The sequence below is a fragment of the Cupressus sempervirens genome, chromosome 8 (assembly GCF_028749045.1).
Source record: "Cupressus sempervirens isolate cs-2001-9-10 chromosome 8, ASM2874904v1, whole genome shotgun sequence".
In the NCBI taxonomy this organism is placed as follows: domain Eukaryota; kingdom Viridiplantae; phylum Streptophyta; class Pinopsida; order Cupressales; family Cupressaceae; genus Cupressus; species Cupressus sempervirens.
Window position 1 is genome coordinate 314,594,346 of NC_143125.1, and position 22,099 is coordinate 314,616,444.

Here is a 22,099-nt window from a genome sequence, read left to right on the forward strand (position 1 = left end):
ATCAGAGGGATTGGTTGGTTCTATTTTGGATAAATCACTCATGTTCGTTGTATAACTAGAGAATCTTTTAGGCCTTTTGCTTTCTTTGACTGTCCCGGAAGGTGCAGCAAAGTCTTGAGCTGCTTTAACTATTTTAATGGCCCAAAGTGGTCTTTTCTTTGCATTTTCTTCAAGATTCATATTATGAATTTCATCTTCGATTTCTTCTAAGTTCTCCCTCTGGTACCCAGATTCACCATTTCTTTCAGAACTAGATAAAGGAGAAGGTTCATCAGAACTTATGGCTCTTTTGAATGCAAGATCTTCTTCAAACATTACATCCCTACTAAGTTCAATACTTTTTTGTCCAGGTATGGAAATCCCATATGCCTTAGATGTTTCACTATACCCTACAAAAATACCTTTCCTCCCAAAGGATTCTAACTTGGTTCTCTTTTCTTTTGGAACATAGATAATATATAGGACACCCAAAAATTCTAAGATGACTTATATTGGGTTTTACTTTAGTAAATACTTCTTCAGGAGTTTTATCTTTAAGATAGGAGTGAGGGCTTCTGTTTTGAATATATAAAGCAGTACAAGAGGCTTCTGCCCGAAGATAATATTTTAGATTTTGATCAAAAATCATAGCTCTAGCAACTTCTATAATTGTCCTATTCTTTCTTTTTGCTACCCCATTTTGTTATGGATTATAAAGAACAGTGTACTCCCTCTTAATCCCCGATTCTTTACAAAACCTTTTAAACAAGTCTAAGGTATATTCTCCTTCGTTATCAATTCTAAGGGTTTTAATTTTATGCCCTGAAAAGTTTTCAGTTAATGTTTTGAATTCTTTAAATCTTTGTAGGATTTCTTCTAATTCCTTGCATTTTAAAAAATAAATCCATGTTTTCCTAGAAAAGTCATCTATAAACAAGATATAATACCAGAATCCTCCAAGAGAAGGAACCGACATAGGTCCACATAAATCTGAATGAATTAATTCTAGTACATTATTTGTTTTCCTAGTACTATCATGAAAGGGACTTCTGGTGTTCTTACCCAGAGCACACCCCTTGCAAATAATTGAGTGGTCTTTATTTAGTTTAGGTAATCCAGTAACCATCTTCTCCATAGTTGATAAAGTTTTAAAATTTAGATGCCCTAATCTTCTGTGTCATATTTTATTTATATCTGCAGCTTCATGAACTAGGGCTTGAATAGATCGACTAAATTTTGTATTCAATTCATACAAATATCCTTTTCTCTGTCCAATTAACTTTGCTTTCTTGATGGAGGAGTTTTTTGCCCAAGTTAATACTTTGTCATTCACGAATGCAACATTGTGCCCATCATCTTCAAGTGTTGTAATTGAGATTAGGTTTCTTTTAATTCCTGGTACATAGAGTACACCTTTAAGAAAAAGAGTATTTATTGATTTTAGTTTCAAAATACAATTTCCAATTCCTTCAACGGAGTGTACTGAATTATCACCAATGGTGACTTCACCATTAACCTTCTATGATAAAGAGTCTAGTGTTTCTTTGTATCCCGTTATATGTCTAGAAGATCCACTATCAATTACCCATGCTTTATTTGAAATTTCATTTGATAGTGAGGAATACAAAACACGGTTCTCAAGATCATAAGTATCTTCTTCCCTAATGACATTTGTACAGTTTGCTTGTTGTTTGAAATTTTCAGGACAATTAGATCTGTAGTGTACAAATTTTTCACATTTGAAACACTTTATTTTAGATAGATCTTTCTTGAGTTTTCCATTCTTTTGATTTCTCTTTTTCTTCTTGAAATGTTTCTTCTTGCCCTTATAGGAGTTTGTATTAAAAACACAAAGTTCTTCATCTTCTGTTTTCGGTTTCCCTCCTTTCTTTAGTTTTTTGGATTCCTCTTGAAGACAATTGTTCTTGAGTCTATTAAAGTCCGGAAGATTATCTCTAGCACTTATTTCTTGTGCAAATGTCTCCCATGAATCTAGCAATCCATCTATAGCCATAAGTGTTAATTCTGTGTCACTAATAGTGGTTCCTATACTTGATAGTTCATCTCTAATGCCGGCAACTCCTAGGAAATAAGAATTTATCGATTCTCCTTTCTTTATCTGAATGTGATTCAGTTGTCTTTTCAATGCGAGAACCCTAGTTGCATTGTTTACTTCATATGCATTTCGTAATGCATTCATCATATCAAAGGCAGTTTGATGTTTTGTAAGCATAGATACGATATCATTTTTAACTCCATCTAAGATGATTTGAATAGCTTTTCTATTTCCTCTGCTCCAGATAGATTTGTGAGGTTCAACTAGAGGTTTTTTGGATGCTCCATCAACAAATTATTTTACATTGTTCTCTTCAAGCACCATCATGATTCTGAATTTCCAGGCATCAAAGTGCTCTTTCCCATCAAACCTATCCTCGGGTTTGATTGTGTATGCCATTGAAGATAGAAGATAGTTGCTAGAGACATATGGAGTCTGATAATTGAATTTTGCAGAGCCTAGGTTTGACTACTAGAGCTCTGGTACCATGTAAAGATTCTGCAAATTTTGTATCCTTTGAATCAGACTTTTACTTCAGTCCTTGGAAGCTGAGAATAGTCTTCTAATAATCTGATTATTATAAGAAGTTTCACACATTTATATGTGATCCGAAATTATATATGTCTGTAATAGATTAGTATGATGATATTGCTTGAGGAAATGACCTTAATTGTGTAATATGTGAAGAACACCAAACTTCTATAATGCTGATATAATAAGGAAGGATCAACCTTTTATTGAATGAGAGTATCTTCTGATATTAATCGCAGGATATTGGTGCTTAGAAGAGCAGACTTAATTGTTTCTTTGTGTTCTCTAACTGCACCGATATCCTCCCTATATATCCTTACTAAAGGGTATGTCCCTCAAAGGGACATATCCCTTCCTAAACTAGCATTAACTAATCTTCCTATAAGTCGGCGATCTTGGAAGATAAGTATAATAAAATCTAACTAACAATGTGTTAGTTTAGTTAAGCATTATAAAGTTGCTTCCTTAGAGGTCGCCGGCTCCTTTAGGAAAATATATATAATCTTAATGCCAGCCTAAAGATATATTAGAACAAGAAGAAGTAGTACGGTCTGCACTTTCAGACCTATAGGTTATCTAGTTAAATATACTTAATATAGACTTTGTGTAGTGCCTCTCATGGTTACAGTCTGTACCTTGTTATATTTTGATTCGAGAGATACTTGTTACTCATGTTATTTTTACATTTGAGATGACCTGATGGTCAGATGTTATACTTTGATTTCCAGCATCATAGATGTTAGATTACTATGTTGTTCAATTGATCATATCTACATGATGATGCCTTCTTTGAGATGACGATATGCTTTATGATGATATTTGGTTATCCGGTATTTGGACATATTCTCTTATTTCATTTATATGTTGGATTTGATACTATGGTTATTTACTTAATTCTTGTTTTGTGATGCTTTATGCGAAAGTGAGTGATGTAAATGGATTATTTCAATATAATTAAATAAATGGTTAAATTAGGTCATTTAATGCATTTATTGCTTGGACTATGTTATTATATGCAATTGCACTTGATTGTGTGTTTTAGTATGCAAGATTTATGTCCCTGGGAGTGGTACATGGAGTTAGTGATTCAGTTGTTCATATTTAACCAATGTCGTCACTGTATGGTTGACGTATCCTATTTAATTGATTAAATTAAACCCTCTGGTGATTTAATAAATCCGGACTCATTTGCATTATGTGATTAGACCCATGAGTGTGTTTGTGCATTTAGAGGTTCGCATTTGTCACGAAAGTTATTAAGGAATTATGTGATTTTTGTTTAAGGGATTTTTTCAAGCTTTATTTTATTTTATTTAATTCCTGACAGCTTTGTTGTAGATGAATTCCAATTACTTGGGATAGTCTGTTTTTGTTTGGGTCAATTTTTGGTTTAACTAGGAGACCTAGTTATTTACCCTAATCTATTATTCACTCGAAAAGTGAATAAGTATCCAAAAAGGAATTTTATTCCTAACTCACTTTTTGAAATAAGAAAATTGAGAGTTTTTTTCCAAATCCTCTTCTGTGGGATTGCGTTTTTATTCGTTGTGGGAGCTATAGGCGTGGGATCATCGCGAGATCGGTCTTGTTGAATCTAGCTCAGGGAGACCTTGGATTGTCGCGATTTTCGGCAACTTCCACAGGATTTTTATTTTATTTTTCAGATCCCTGTTTTACCCTTTTGGTTGTCAAGTAGGGCTCTCTTGTTTTGTTGTTTCAACTTTGTTTCTGCTTTCGTTTCCATTAGTTGTATGTTAGGAGGTTGAGAACTAGTGTTCTCCTCTGTTTCTAATTGCTAGCTCTACCCAGTTGATCAGGTATGAGCATTTCCTTGATTTTCAAGATGGGGATTTGGGGTTTCGCACTGTTATGCTGGCCGTTTTTACATACGGTGTTCAAACCCGATTTTTATTGGATTTTTGTGGTTCATTCATCTTTAGGTTGAATGGGTTTTATTTTCATTGATTTTCGTCAATGTTGGGTTTTTGAGGTTTTCGCCTTGATCTGCGTGTCGCCCAATTTTCTCAGATTTTCTTGGCATGATGTTGGTCATGGATTTGGATTATCTGTAGGATTTCAACCCAACCACTGTGGCACTTTTATGTTGCATTGGGATGTGTGTCACATCTATACTCTCAAGTTGTATTCAGTTGAGGGTTATTTTGCTTGTGTTATCATCCAACCCTTGTTTGTTAGGATCTTTGTAAAGTTGGTGTGCCCACACATGAGCACGTGCACGTGCGTTTGTCAGTTCTTACGTGACCCGAACTCCTGGGTGATTCCAGTAGAGTTATGTTCATTGGGGTTGGGTTGGGAATATGCATTGCCTACGGGCATTCATCATGTGATGAGCATGGGTATGTCGGGTAGACAATGGAGGGGCTTCTCTTGCAACCTTGGTGTCCATTTCCCAGTTGGTTGGCATGAAGAATTTTCTAAGCAAGTGATAACTAAAGAAATAAACTAGGTAATAAAACTAAGATACTTAAAATGTGTTACTCTGTACGGTTTGATCCTGGGGTACAAGCCTGTACGGTTTATCCGCGGGTGGGTGTCATGCAATTTGATTTCGAGGACACTCAACGATGGCCTCCAAGGGAGTACCTTGAGAGTGTTTCCGCACTAGTGTGATGGCCTTCAAGGAAGTACCTTGAGAGTGTTTCCACACTAGGTTTAGCTTGGGAGTACCAAGCATATTACTCTCCACTATAGTCCTTACAAAGTTGACACATAGAGTGTCTGACCAGGACCTATTGTACTTGCATTGTCTCATGATCTTGGTTGCAATCATCTTTACTGTCTAGTGTAAGTGTTAGCCATGGACATTTTCTTTATGTGTGTTTGTGGTTGAATCACTATCTCCATCAGCACGGAGGGAGTGGACCTATGGGTTCCATGTGGTTGGGAGGCGTAGCTACCTATACCACTATTGGGGACCAGTGTACAGAGAGTCTATTTCCAGTTGCAACCGATGCTTGATGTTCCACTAGGTATATTCGGATTTCCGAAGTATGTTTCCTTGTGATTTATGCTTTAATTGGACTGCTTGGATATCATGTTTAGATGATGTTAGTTTCATGGATGCATTCCTTCATTATAAATGTTTTAGCATATTGTTAGATGATGTGATTCACTATTAGTTGGAGTATCTATGCTTTGTTGGATTAGCATGTTAGATCTTCTTGTTCTTATGATGTTATTACGATGTAGTAGTGGCGCTCTCATAAGACAGCTCCGACTATCTAGTTGGCAGTTTGGGATGTTACGTGCGGGGGATGGCTAGGGCCTTTGAGGTCTCATGATGCTATTACAGTTGGGAGTAACCGCGCACGAGTTTAGTTGTTTATGTACATTGAGATGTTGCTTTCTGCATGCTTTCATATGTTTCTATGAATTAGATGGATAGTTGTGTTTTCGTCTAGTGTTTCTTGCGTTCGAGTGTTCAAGCCTCGATTTGTGGATCTAGTACTCCCCAGCGTGGAGGAATTGTTTTTTCTATTTCTTCGTCCTTGGTTTTTCCTTTTTGCTATTGTCTTTTGTCACATTAGAGAAGGGTTTCCTCGTGCGAGAATGTGTTCTCTTGCACAAGAAAGCCATTCTCACATGTGAAGCGTAGTGGAAGCTCGCGCGAAATTGTACTCTCTCATGCGATACATGGCATTCTCTCGTGTGAAACCAGGCATTCTCTCACGCGAGCCTCCGTAGCAGGGCTGAGAGAATTTCTGGCTAACCCATGTGTTTCCTCACTCAAGAAGGTTGTTCCTCACACGGCGCAACACACTTCCTCGCCCGAAGAGGTACTTCCTCGCACGAGCTTGGAGGTTGCGTTTTCCCGTGCAAAAAAGAGGGGGTACCTCCATTGGTTTTCAAGAAACGTGTTTAGGTGTTTCGAGTACCCTTTTGGATTACTCGTCTTTCTAGGCTTTGACAGATCAAAGATACTAGGTTTTGTAGTTGTCTTTGTTCTCGTATTTCAATTGGGCGCGTCGATTGGTAGTGACGCTTGGAGACTCGTTGGTTGCCTAGATTGGTTGGTTAAATCTTTCGTTGCGATCTTAGGATTGATTGCATGTTGATGTTGTTTAATTCCATGCTTGTTGTTTTTAAATAAATATCTTGGCTTTTATTTATCCTTGTTCCAAAGATCTCCAGGCGGGCATTACACTTTGGCACCTTTGTCATTAATGTCAAAGGGTGAGTGTATAGGAAAATTGTATGTATAATGTATATGAAAAGGGGAGTAGTAATAAAGTAAAGGATTGTAGTCAATGGGGGAGTAATATTGTAATAAGGAGTTATAAGGAAAAGATGTATATATGTATAATGTTTATGAAAGGGTAGTAGTAATAAAGTAAAGGATTATAGTCAAAGGGGGGGCAATATTGTAAAAAGGAGTTATAGGAAAAGATGGTATAAACATTGATGATCCACAGTTTTTGAATTTTGTAAAGGCCACAATTTTTGAAGTTTTGTTTTGAGACTTGGCTAATTTTCCCACATGTTGCCATCAATGGCAAAGGGGGGAAGATCGTTGGCAATCTGGCTAGGTTAGTCATTATGATGTGGTCACTTATGGCAACATATAAATCATATGAAGTGAGCAAGTTATTAGGATAAAGCTTTGGGATATGGACTTAGAAAATTGTCTAAGTGTTACACAGTTTATCTGTCAGACCAGTCAAAGTTTTGATCCGCACCGTTCACAGAGGAAGAATTGGCACATGTGCAATTACCTGGAGATACTATAGTATGCCATGATGACGAGTGCAAGAGCGCAGATTTGTACGTACAGTATGAACAGAATTATAATGGTTTTACCAGTTGTAGTATTGTACAAGCGGAACAGACCAGATAAGGAAATAACTATTTTGGGTTAAGGGATTATTTTGTTTACAAAATAATTACTTAACTAATGATGGACAATATCCTAGATGTTAACCCTAAGTCAGCAAGAGTTAATTTTTTATTTTATTTAGTGTAATAAAGGTATGAAGGTCGATAGAGCAAATATTTGTGAAATAGCAAGATATAAAAGAAAGATTGCAAATGCGAAATTAAGTGTAATGTTTGTGTGATTGAATGAAATTGTGTATAATGTGAATTCTGATGTATGATCAAAGGAATGCAATCTATGATAAAGTTTTGTGAAAAGCAATAAAGGCAATATCAGATATTGAAGATATCAACAACAATGCAAAGGTTTTTGTAACTATGCAATCTGTGATAAAGTTTTGTGAAGAGCAATAAAGGCAATATCAGATATTGAAGATATCAACAACAATGCAAAGGTTTTTGTAACTATCTTTTGTACTGAAGAACTTCATTGTACATTGCATGTTTGGACAATGGCATCATCTTGCATACATTTGTAATTTGTATATAACAACTCCTAACAGGGTTGAGGCTTCTAACAAGGACCAAGATACTATACGAATGTAATAGACTCCTAATAAGGTCAATATCTTTAACCAGATACTTTTGAATAGTGGATCATTTTGTGGGTAACATTCCCACCGAGGTTTTCCCTTAGCCAGGGTTTCCCTAGTTAACAAGATATGGTGTTATGAGTTACTTTATTGTATGGAATTGTTTAATGTTCAGCGTAGTTAGTTTACTTTCTTGTGCAAATTAAAAAGTTGTTAATGATATCCAGTTTTGGGCAAAAGTTTGTGAAATATTGATTCACCCCTACCCCCCTCTCAGTATTTCCTATTTCTAACACACACTTCAATGGTTCAACAGAATGCTTTGAAGATATGTCATTTCAAAGGAAAGATATGAAGTAATTGCAAATTATGCACATAATGGAGTTTTGGAACAGTGTAGGGACATTCATCATAGCATAGAGGGAAAACTCAGACAAATTTTCAAAGATGTTTTGAAGAACTTTTATGTTAACACTATCTACAGAAAGGAATTTGGGAATGGTATAATTTCTAAAGATAATGAAAAATGCAGTTAAGTTCATTTGTTCTAAATGTGTTCTTGTATTATTGTTGTTGACTTTTCGTATGTTAAGGTGGCAGCCTTTTTATGCATATATGTAAGACACTGATAATTTGTCTAGTTGATGTAATGATACACAATCAGGCTCTGGTATCTTAGTTTGAAAGCATTAAAGTAGGCAATCTCTTCATATGTCAAGATTTGTGATTCTTTGTTTATCACCATTGCATGGATAAACATATTTGTTGATAATCTCTTTGTAATTATTATTTATTATGGAATCCTAGTTGGTCTTTGTATGTCTTCCAATAGGGATTCTGTTGTTCATCCTATTTTAGTTTTATATTTCTTCCTTTATGTACTTTCAAGGGAAAAGTACACAAAAATACAAATACCCCCATCATACGAGGGAGCTGCCCCTCTCACACACAGAGGAAGGTTGTGGTTTATTACAATCTCTCCTACTGTTCGCACGGCTGTCATTGCTTTTTGGGTAAACAGGGTCAGTGACCAATCTGCTTAGCAACAAGCCCAAAGTCCTATCCAAGCCAAGTAAGGAAGATGATAAGAAGCTGGAATTTGAGAGCAAGAATGAGTCGTGCATAAGGAGCTATGAGTGCTTGACCATAATTGTCACAGAAAAGGAAAATTGCATTATATCAAAGTTATTGATATGCTTTCGAGAGCCGCAATGAGGAGCGAGATACTGCAGCCTTAGCACATGCTGCTACAGCCTTACTTCTATTATCTTCTAAGTACTAGTCATTTAGAGTGAGAAGTGTGGTTAGCAAATAACATGTTTGGTAGATAGTGGTGCACCCTACAATTTTGTGAGTGATAGCTTGGTAGCAAGAGGAGGATTCCAACTAAAAGATTACAGGATTTTGCATCTGACGGCTAATGTGTTTAAAAGGAAATGCAACATGAGGGTACCACAGATGAATGAGGAGCGAGATACTGCAGCCTTAGCACATGCCGCTACAGCCTTACTTTTATTATCTTCTAAGTACTAGTCACTTAGAGTGAGAGGTGTGGTTAATGAACAGCGAATGACATGTTTGGTGGATAGTGGTGCACCTTACAATTTTGTGAGTGATAGCTTGGTAGCAAGAGGAGGATTGCCACTAAAAGATTTTACAGGATTTTGTGTCTGACGGCTAATGTGTTTAAAAGGAAGCACAACAAGAGGGTACCACAGATGAGCATTGAAATTGATGACTTCTACATGATTGAGATTGTTTTTTCCAATATCATATTAGCTACTCAATGGTTGTAATCTCTAGGATGATGCACTCGGGACTCGCAGCAGATGGAGTTGGAGTTTATAAAGTAGGGAAAAAGATAATATTTAAGGCCTTGGCAGATGAAGCACCACAAATAGCAGCAGCAAGGACGGTCACAGCGATGAATGATCACAAAGTGAATGAGGGGATAGCCTTACCGATTCATTTTCCAAGGAGTGAATACAATGTTAATTAAAGAGAATTTTCAGATACCACATTTTATGATGAGTTTTCGATCTATTATGCATCTATGGTGGGCATATTGGAGCATGTAGAATGGATGAGTATACAAGAACTCATGACTATGCAAGATATTCTTAATCAAATTTCAATCTACAGTATGAAGTGGTGGGATTATGAGGAGACATTGTTGGAAGGAGAGTGGATAAGCATAACCATGGGAATTCTCTTGCAAGACAAAGTTGCAGGTTTCAATAATTTTGATTGCGCAATGCGCAGCAGCAGAGTGATATAGTATTCTTCATAAGCTAATTTAGGATCTTGATGGTGTAGCAGAGAATCGTTTGAGGACAAGCAATGCCTGGGCCAGGAGTACAGTAATGCCCCCAATTTTTAAGGTGATAATTGATTAAATTATTTTTTATTAAGTTTTCAAAAAATAAATGAAATATTCAAATGATCACATGATATTAATTGCTTTAATTAAATAATAATAAAATAGTAAATATAATGAAATGTCACATTATTAAATGAAGTTCTTTCAATATTCTAGATACTTCCTGGAGTTCTCCATAAGGTGGCTGCATGGAGGAAGTAAGACATGTTGTGGATTTGACAAAAATTTTAAAAAGTTTGGAGACCAAGACCTTCAGGAGTTTTTCAAAAGGGTTGGACGAAAACCTAACTCTTCCTAAGGGATGGATTCATCACAAAGTCTACAACTGGACCATATTTGTGAAGTCTCCCTAAGAGAATAATTTGCAATAATAAAAATATTTGCAGACTGAGTACAGTTATACAAGAATGTAAGCTTAAAAGTATTGTTATGAAGAAGCTTTAACATTGATATTTATGTTCAACCTAAGTTGCCGGTTCGTGGTTCGGTTCCGGGTTCGGGTTCGAGAACCAGTTCGCTGGTTCGACGAAATTTTGGAAAGGGGTTTGGGTTCGTTTGGGTTCGTTAGTACAAAAACATGTAAAAATTATAAAAATATATATATATATATACATTTTTATGAAGCATGAGTTAAAATTAGAATGTAGCATAGTACCATAAACACATTTAAAACTTTAAAACAGCATAAACAATAACATATCAATGTATCATGGTGAGCATACCATCATATAGTAACATAATTCAATCAACTTCAACATCAAAGATGAAAGATTCAAAACATTTAAAATATCAAGTTCAAGTGTCATTGTTTCACGTTCAATGTTTAACAGTAACTAATAGAATGAAAATCTATTAAAATTCTGAATTTCTAGTTCTAAGTTCTTCATTCTTCATCTTCATCTTCTTCATATTCATCTTCTTCTTCTTCATCTTCTTCTTCATCTCCTCCTTCTTCGCCTACGCTATTACTTGCACCAAGGCCAATGGGATCAGCAGCAGAATCAACAATGGTATTGGCATCAAAGTTATCAAAATCATCAATTGTAAGCGCAGCAGTGGAAGCATCCAAGTCCGCAATCTCTGCATCTACATCCCACTTCTTTGTCTCCCCTTCTTTGTATTCTTGACTCTTATATGAAAGAAGGCGCAAGTTGTTATGCACAAATACCAGGTTCTCGGCTTTTTTTGATTGCAACCTATTGCGCTTCACCGAGTGGATGAAAGAATAGGTGCTCCAATTTCTTTCTGATGCAGAAGAACTAGCAACCTATAAAGACAACATAGGGTAGGCAATTAAAAAGGAATTAATTCAATCTTATTAAAAAATTCTTTTGAAGATAAAGTGAGCTAATTTAAAAATAAAATAAAACTTACTTGTGCTATAACTTTGATTGCAAGGGGCTGCAATGTTCGGAATTTTTGGCCATGGAGGTACCACCAACCATGAGCATGCTTCTTGAACCGATGACGAAGAGCATCATTACTTAGGCCTGTAGCATTGACAAATGCTATGAACTCATCCATGATTACATCTCTTATATCATCATCAGGAAATATTCTTCTAAATGCTGCCTGGTACCCGTCAGACACTTCCATATCTCTGTATGGTGGCAACCTTCCTAGTAGATCACAATATTGTGAGCTATAGTATTTGGGGGTCAAGGCATAGGCAAGCAAATGTAATGGGGTGGTCATTTTGTTCCATCTTTCATCAATAATTTTTTGCACTTGTTTGAAAAAGGTCTCTTGCGGATCTTGCTCCTGCTCATTTATAACTTGCCTGATCTTCTCAATCATTGAGTCTATGCCATCATAGATCTCTCCAAGGCAAGGCCTATCCATGTCAGTGTACCTAAGCATGCTCATAATGGGCTCGGTGATCTTAAAGAGATATTCCACACGTTCCCACCATGAGTCAACCAATAGCCTATCCTTTATTTTGTTTGCCCTTTCAGTGTTCTTTTGCTTCCATACACCCCAATTGTTGCTGATTACCATACCTTGAAGTGCATCTTTCACTTGCACAAGTCGTCTTAAGACGATTATATGTGATGCAAAACGGGTCTCAACAACTTGTGACATAAATTAGAGCAAAAAACAACTATTAGATACATATTTTAGAAAACTAAGAAAAGTATACACATTGGCAATTGCACAAGTAAAATATGAAAAATCAGAAATTGTCAAATATTAAAAATTAAATTACTAATTTGAGTTCAAGTTCATTTACCTTCAATAGCTCCAATTTTGAGTAGTTCCTGAAAAGAGATTGAGTCATGTGGTGGTTTGTGACAAACATTTGTATGTCCTCAGCCTCTTCATACACTGTTTTGATCCACTCAATTTGGTTCCCAATCTTTTGTAGCATAAGATTGAGTGACTGGACTGCACAAGGTGTCCAAAAGATATGTGGATATCGTAATTCAACCAACAAACCTACTGCTCTACAATTCTTTGCGTTGTTCGTTATGACTTGGACAACGTTTCTTGCACCCACTTGTTCAATCGCCTCAATTAAGATATCAACAATAAATGGCCCATCTTTTACTTTGCCCTCACAATCCACCGCTTTCAGAAACATTGCCCCTTTAGGGGAAACCGCAAGGACATTGATCAAGGGACGGTTCCTAGAATCCTTCCAGCCATCTGAAACAATTGTCACCCCTGTCTCAACCCATGAGTCCCTTATGGGCTTCAATTGATTTTCAACCCATTGGACCTCATCATCCAACAAGGTGGTGCGCACTTTCTCATAACCGGGGCCACAATACCCTTTTGGAGCTTCATTGGCACCCCTCAACATGTCCTTCCAAAACGGAGAGCGGACAACATTAAAAGACAACCCATTTACATAGAGGCATCTTCCCACCTTAATGTCAGCAATATCCCGGGCCTTGTTTTGAAAAGAAGTTTCTATTGGCCCCTTTCTTTTGTGTACAATGGGGACAGATTCAATGTCAGTGTCCATTGTAGTATTGAAGAAGGGATGGTCTTGTACAATAACATCTTAGGGGGGCTGCATTCCCTTAGCTTTTTTACTTTTATTGCTACTACTACCGAGTTCTATTGCCCTGTGTCCTTCTCTCTCTTCTGCTGCCTCATGCTCTTCAATATATTTTAACACGGTGTGATTTGGTATAGGGACACCATTTTTGCCAGGGCATTTCTTTACTCCTCTTCCAGTATAACCACATAGATGGCCTACCACACGATAATAAGAACTATTTCTTTCTACATCACATCCTCGACATCTCCAACGGAATGCACCACCTCCTGGAATGGGTTTTATAATGTCTATATACTTCCATAGAGGAGAATCAGAGTTGGTTTCCATTCTTTGTTCAGTGTTGCCTATTGATGAAGAGGTAGATGACATTACTTTCGAACCTTTCCCTATGGCAATAAATTACTAATTAGATATATGTTCATAATCTATATGCAAGAAAATGACGAATTTTGAAATAATGGAAAAGATTCAAGAACTTAGAACATATGAAGATTGAAAGAGAAATGAAAAAAAAATGGAAAAACTAGAACAAAACAATAGTAAATGGAATAAGATCTTACCTCTTGGTCCTTTTCCAGCCATTGCAAGTTTGCAAATGTGTACAAATGATGCACAAACACTTCAAGAACACCAACAAGTCAATCTTCAAACTCCTCCTTGCACAACCGGATGCTTGCTCAAAAACTTATGTGCTCTCCTTCAAGGCAAAACAACCTATTTAGAAACAACAAATGACTATGAGAGAGCAAAAAACCAATTCATAACACCTTTTTAGGGTACGTGGACCCCAAAAATTATTAAAAAATGCAAATAAATAACTTTATTTCCGCGTCCGTGGGCGGGTTCTTGGCTGGGTTCGAACCTGGTTCGATTTTCCCAGCCTGGTCCACCCGGGTTCGAACCAGGATTCGAAAATCGAACCCTAGGCGAACCTTGGTCGAACCAGACCAGAATCTCGAACCGGTTCGAACCAGTTCAAAGTCCGGAGGGGGGGGAGGGGTACCCGTGTAACTTAGTGTTCAACAATAAGAAAGCATTTATATTATTAATAATCGCTAAGATTCTTGTGAACTGGGCGATTATATATTGTCGAGAATATTGTAGATTGAAGGTCAAAATCAAGATTGTGGGCAGGCATCCAATTTTTCTGCTCCTGACATTAGAAAATACAAAGTCAAGTGGAAAATATTATTCAGGCAGTTGAAAGAAAATTCACTGAATAAGGTTGCGAGTCTTCTTTCAAGCACTGCTATCTGGGTGGAATTAAACAAACACTTTTCTAAGTTCATGAGGAAGGAATTATAGGAGTGGTTCCTTGTTTGGTGTGAAATGCATACTTCCAGGGCATCAATTTAGAAGACTCATCATTGTTTGAGATATATCTGTGTCGTGCATAGCTTCTGTTAAACCTGCCAGGCATAATTTTATTACTATTAATGTTGTGTGGGAAATGAAGAGACAACAGTCAGTTCTCAGCAGATATTAGTCTCCAAACTCTCTCCAATCGCAAGTCTTGTGCAATCAATAAAGAGCTGTGAGCCTTTGTGACAGGTTCTTTTTAAGTTTAAATGTTGATGCTTGTAAAACCACTATATACTAGAATAAGTTATATGCTCAATATTCAATATTGTTCTTATTTCAAGATTAAGCTTTTAAATTGAATGATATTCTGATTATGAAATAATTTTCTGCTTTGATAGTTTAAGAAGGCATATTTTCCAATTTAGTTGAAACCTGAGTGGGTATACTATTGTCGGTATTCAATATGCAATTATGTTCCAAATATTTTGTCATCTAAGCAAATTCTATTTATGCAAAGCACTTGAACAGCAGTGCCAGCTTAGACAAAACAGAAAAATACAGTTGATTGAATGACTACGCTAGGGAAAGATTAAAGAAGGATATTTACAGTTAAACTCTAGATGATCTCTTTCATCTCCATCTTTTATTTGGTCCAAGTGCTTCCAAATAGTTTGAAAAGCAATAATGCATCCCACGATTGTGTATTTCTCCTAGTGTTTGCTTTACCAGGGTCTTCCAATAAGCGCAATTAATTAACATATCTTGGTATTTTTACCCCAGACACCCTTATTGTCAGCAACATAAAACACTTTTTCATTTTTTTTGGTTATTCACTCAAGCGCAAAAGGCCTAACAATGGCTTCATGATTCCTTTCACTATCTTAGGCCAAATTCATTTACCTAGCATAACGTTTGCTAGACATGGGACCAAATTCCTACCTAAATTTTCCCAACAATGACATGTTTTTAGGCTGGACAATCTTTTATGTACCTCAATTTTCAGATGATGAGAATGCTACTATATGTGCTAATAATAAATATTGTAATTGATTCCAAGTTTACCCCTCACTCCAAGTCACTAATGGTTTCTAATCTGCTCATGCAAAATCATGGCCAAGCTAATAAGTGGCCTAAGAGATTCAGCATTAAAACTTTTATGGACCACCAGGAGGAATATACCCTACACTATTCTCAAGGTCTCACCCTCTTCATCTCCTTGTAACAATTCCTTTTCCAAGGGAACTAGCATGGCAACTGAAAGTGCTCTTGGTACTGCACACAAAGCTGCCAAAGAAGTTTTTACCTGCTCCCAATCAAACAGCCTTCTACTAGTCTCTGCCTGCTATTCCTCAAAGGAGATGGTCATTCTCTGCTTACCACTCTCTTATATCTTCTCAATGACATGGGCAATGTTGAAGATTGTAGCTGCGATAGAGATCTTTATCTCTGGGCGTTAATAGAGTTATGGTCACCTTCAGCTGAAAAGAACATTTATGATAAATTTATAATATTAGTTATTAAGACATGTGTCATACAACATGTGTTGAGGCATGGAAATTCAAAGAGTTGTATTTGCATTAAAAGAGTCATATTTTGGAAACTCAAGAGACCTTCCATTGTAATGTGAAGAGTCTCTCCTTTTGTTATATGTATCACATCAAGCGAAGGATATTGTACACTTAAACATTTTTATGATCAATAAAATGGTATTTTGTTGTGGCTGGGTTTTCCCGATCATTCTAGAAGGGTTTTCCCAAGGTGATTCTGGTGTTTTGTTTCAGTTTTGGCTCTCTTATTGTTGTTTATCAGAGATTTCTGGGTTAAATTCCTAGCATGGTATCAGAGAGAGGTCTAGATAACAGCATTGAAAGAAGTCTCTCATGTCCATTAGTCTGGGTTTTATATTTCAGTTCTGTATTTTCCTTGGCAATTTGAGAGGGTTGTGTTTTAGAGATCTGATATCTATGATGGTTTCAGATAGTCTTCTCTAAATCTTCATGTACGGATTTTTTCCATCTAGATCTCAACATGATATCATCTCATCATGTCCAGGAGCTTGACAGTCTTCTTGTGTATTTTGTTTAGTCAAGAATGAGCCTGATCTAATGGGCTAATTGAGATCATAATTTTTATCTAAAAAATCTAAGCAGCTCTCAGTTATATTTGAGTATTTACCAGAGCTTGTACGTTTGAGAGATTTGTATTAAAATATCGAGTCTATTCTTAGAACTGCCCTGTGTGATCAACTCTAATTTGTGTATATGCATTGAATTATTAGTTGTGACAGGGAGTTGACGCCTTTCTTGTCTTGAATATTCAAGAAGAGATTAAGCGTCATTCTTGTCAGTATCTAATTTCGTGACTTCAAACTTCTTGTCAACGTGATTTCTTTGCTCTGTCACGAGCTGAGGATGATACGGAAGATGGCCTCCATATTTGCTTGCCTACAATTCAAATTGTTGCAAATGGACGCAACCCTGAACTATGTACAAAGAAATTTGAGACTACTCTTCACACTACATCTTTTGGTGAAGGTCTAATGATCAAGTTACAGAAGCTTCGTGCATTAAGCGTCTGGGGCGTCACAGGAGCGTGTTGATTTGAAGCTAACAATAGGCACAACCACCATTCGGAGCAAGAAGTAATGTATATCTTGATGAATCTTTAGTCTGCTATTATTCTGGATTGCTTCCCAATCTCCTGTGATGCATTCAGCAAACAGCTCAAAGACAAACAGATGTGCAAGACAGGGCAATATGAAGCTCTTGAGCTTAAGCAACATAAGTATTGCTTTACACTCAAAGTGGCTTTGTCAACAATACAAATCAGATACAGTACAGATTAGCACAAACAACATTCATTGGGAGCAAAGGGTTCTTTTCAAAATGGATTTCCAAATGTCTCAGTCCAGTACAGTAAATCATTAATGCCAATGTGTCTATTCAGAAATTGAATGACATGCTAACCGTCCGTCTCTTTTATACAAATGATAAGTCATGATCACATAATAATTTCAAACGACCTTGTATCAGGATATTTGTGCTTGTCTGCATATTCGGATGACAGATAAGTTTTACTTTACATGTTATTTGCCTATGTGGATTACATCTTCTGATTATATTTCTCGAATGACATCATTATTGATATCATCTTATTGTATGCTGTCAGAGATTTTAACATTTTTTTCTTTTGGTTTGAAAAGAATTTGATGGTGGTTTCTAAAGATAAGATTTCCTTCATTTTTATTGCTTATTAAAAGAACTCAAAGAGTTCTGTAACGGCCCATTCCCAGTAACTGCCAGCTATCCTTGAGTTTGTAACATTTAGATGTCCATCTCCTCATACAGGGTGCATTAATTCTTGATTACGAAATGGCACATTTGTGTATCTATCGTCCATCTATGAGATACTGTGATTGGAGAACAAAACTCTTTTGATTTTGGTTTCTTTGCATTCCTGTGTGTCACTTGACACTGAAGTTAGAGTCCCTTAGTTCTTCAAATGCAAACGTTCCTCTTGTTGCTTGAACATTTTTTTAACTTGGGTTATTGAAGTGGACACTATACCCTGGACCGTATGTGGACTCCATGCACAAGATTCTTGTTACTCCCAAGTGTTCCTGCTGTGATCAGTCAATATGTTATTGCAGATGTAACAGTATATGTTTCATCCAATAGTAAAAGAAGGGGGGAGATGATAGATTGCAAGGTATTCTTCAGCTGCTTACTTTATGGTTAAAACATAGAACTATCACTAAAGTGCAGGAAGCATCAGATGATGGTATTAATCTCATGAATTTTGATTCCTAGATGTGTTTCCCAAGAAATTAGACTATGGTTTGACACCAACATAATGAAGTATTCTATCTTTGTAAAGTTCATGATTATATATTTGGAAATAATATTGTTTTTTTATAACTCTTGGTTGCAAGAAAAGGATGCAACTAATTATGAGATGGGAATGTTGATTTGATATTTAGAGGGAGATGCTCAGCCTGAGAGGAAGGTTGCATCCTCTTTCTTATTGTTGTGATCAAAATAATTCTTGATTAAAAGGGAGTATTTATGGAATCCCTGCCAATTTTTTATTCATGTTTGGTATTGTAGAATTTGAGACTCTTGTTGGAAAAGAGTTTCAGCTGTGATTTCTTTTCTTGTTGATTATGAGCTAATATTCACATGAAATTAATAATAAGTTGTAAGGACAACCTGATAACTCTTTCACTTATGAGAGATTCATAAGTGAGCATCATGTAGAGAGAGTCCATAATGTCATCACATTGAGAGATTCCATGATATGAGTTGAAAGTCATGTTGAGAGTGTTCATGACTGTATCACATTGAGAGAGTCCATGATAAAATGTTGGTTGTAAACCTAACTTGTCATGTTGCGAGATTCAATGACAGCATCACGTTGAGTCCATAATGAAAGTTGATTGTAATATTGCAGTTTTGTTGAGTGATTCCATGATTATGTGTAATTGTTACAAGCCTATCATGTTGAGTGATTCCATGATTATTAACAATGAGTAAATTGTTCTCTCAGTATCATGTTGAGAAATTCCGTGACAACATCACACACATAGAGTCTGTGATGAAAGCCAGTTGCGTTTCTACAGGGTTTTCACGTTGAGTAATTCCATGAATCTTATAGGACCTACGTGATTAGATTTTATCATTGACATTTTGATTGCAGCTTTGTGTACTGACTGTTCAGCTAAAGATCTCTCTCGCTAAGAGGGAGTGTTGTAGATTGTAGCTGCGATAGAGATCTTTATCTCTAAGTGTTAGTACCATTATGGTCACCTTCATCTGAAAAGACATTTATGATAAATTGTAATATACAATTTTAAGACATGTGCCATACAACATGCATTGAGGCATGGAAATTCGAAGAGTTGTATTTGAATATAAAGAGTCATATTTGGGAAACTCAAGAGACCTTCGGTATTTTGTTATATATATCACATCAAGCGAAGGACATTGTATACTTGAACATTTTTATGATCAATAAAATAATATTTTGTTGTGTGGTTGGGTTTTTCCCTTCATTCTAGAAGGGTTTTCCCAAGATATTTTTGGTGTTTATTGTTTCAATTTTGGCTCTTTCTTATTGTTGTTTATCATTAATTTCTAGGTTCAATTCCTAACAGCCAAGTCCACAAAAGAATAAGGGCAGGTACCCTATAAAGGCAAATGCAAGTTTCTCACCTAGCTCTCACAATTTTACCACCAAAGGTTATCAATTTCTACCATCTGCCATTCAAGATTTGCAGCCACAAGAATACCACAAGGAGGTAGAAACCACCACTCTCATCAGTTGGGAGCCAATGGATAATGAAAAGGACTTGCTTGTTGGAGGTTAGAGTAGCCTTAATAATACAGAGCCCCTTCTACTGCCAAATTTATTGCTTTAGCTGGTTAATTCCATACATGTTTTTATATACTTTGAATATCTGAAGCAGTAGACATTTGTTCACGTTTTTAAGGGATTTTCTATGTTGTGGTTGTTTCCTTTTTGCGACCACTTTGATGTTAACTTGGTGGTCAGCATCTCATTGGGGACTCATGACATGATTTAACCACCTACTTTGGGCCAGGTTAAATATGGCATTTGTATCGGGCCTTGATAGTTCGAACTTCTGACATAACAGAAAATGATTTCAACAGTTGGTATCAGAGCCTTGGGTCACAAGTTCAAGTCTCCCTTCAGTGGGTATTTAAGGCTAAGTCAATGCTGAGGGGGATATTGTTGACTTGGTGGTGAGCACCTCCTTGGAGACTCATGGCATGGCCAGACTGCCTACCATGGGTAGGGTTTAATCTGGCATTTGTACCAGGTGTTGGCAGTTCGAGCTTTTAAAGCAATGGCAAATGATTCAAACATTTGATAATTTGCTTCCCAATTTGACCAATCTGTTCCACTGTTTAGTGGAAGGCTAATTTTTAAATGATAAGGCTAAAGGCAGGTCTTTATTTTGGCAAGTAATCACTACTGAACTTTTTGAACAGCAATTTGCGGAGCAGATGGCTCCATGGATATAACATTTAGCTGTTTATTTTTCAGCAGTCCTCTTAAAGAGTATCCCTAAATGAACTTTTTTATAATTTTATTTTTTTAAAGCAAAAGTGGGCTAACCACTGTATATTTTATTAATATACGAACTTCTTTATAATTATTGTTGCAAATAAAACATAAAAGGAAAAAAATTAAAAATTGAAGGCAAGTAAAAGGAGAGAAAGATTTGAAGCCACATGTCATTTATCTGCAATTTCTTATTTCTCAGTCCCCTTTCCTCGAAGCTTATTTTCAATGATTCCAATTTGTTCTTTTTCTTTCCTGAAAAAAAAATGCACAGGACAACACTCTAGCTACCTAAATTGAAGAAACAATTGTACATAAGCAATTACACGAAGACTTGAGGTTACCTGTACTTATTTACTTTGATTTGCTTATTTATACAGTACTGTTTCATCAAAACAAAATAAAATATAAAAGCTTGGAGATCTTAATTTCTATTTTACCCAGTATTTGATAAGCACATTATTTAACACCTAATAATGGAATGGAATTGCGGCTTTTTTCTGAATTGAGATGCCCTGGAAATACGAAAGGGGGAAAAAACCTGGTTCAAGAAACTAAATGCAGCTTCTTCGTCAGAAACAGGTGCTGCCAAAGCCACGAATTTACTGCGTTTAATTTCCAGCTCTGTGCTGGCTTTTCTTTGCAGAGTGGTATAAATTTCCCCCTTCTGCGACTTTGGACAGGTTGAAGGTTCCACTCTTTTAGAGGATCGTGAGGCCCCGTAGCGAGCCGATAAAAGTAAAATGGGAAGTTTGAAAGGCTTCTGCTTGATATTGATATTGATTCCCCCAATCGATTTGTTCAGACGGACGAGCATGGTTGAACATAACTGCAAAGCGTGGCTCTCACTGATTTTCAAGTTTGTCTTGTTGCAGAGGATCTCGATGAAATTGAACTCAGGGAACTGCTCCTTGCCTGCTTCTGAAAGCGAGCGCACTTCTCCATTGCCCGTAACTTTCAATCTTCAATTCTACCCGGTATTTTGTTTTTTTAGTTTTTTTTAAGCATCGCGATTTTTTTGTTCCACGAATTTAGCACACCACGTTGTGGTTGATAAAATATTAGTTTGGAATAAAGATTAAAAAAAGTTCAGTATTATTATTGTGAATTTTATTAAATTAAAAAAGTTATATGAAAAATTAGAATTATATGGTATGTTTATTAATGAAGAGAGGCAAAGATAAATCAGAATTTTTTATTTTATTTTATTTTCAGAAAAGTGGCAAGTTATCATACTTTATTAATAAAATATGGTTCCAAAGTTTAAGGAGGAAGCAGCCAGAAAGAAAACTTAATATCTTTGCCCTATTACAAAAGAAAATGAGAAAATATTC

The 22,099-nt window shown here is 36.3% G+C and overlaps 1 protein-coding gene across 1 annotated transcript in view; it reads right to left on the reverse strand.

The window, feature by feature from the left end:
* Positions 1-21,737, reverse strand: part of LOC149542650 (ribosomal protein S5 domain protein) — a 92,838-nt gene extending 71,101 nt beyond the window's left edge. Inside the window, exon 1 of the mRNA XM_089797536.1 lies at positions 21,307-21,737. Coding sequence (XP_089653662.1) covers positions 21,307-21,582 — 276 coding nt within the window. The 5' untranslated portion in view covers positions 21,583-21,737. The remainder of the gene's footprint in view (positions 1-21,306) is intronic.
* Between the last annotated feature and the right edge of the window lie 362 nt (positions 21,738-22,099).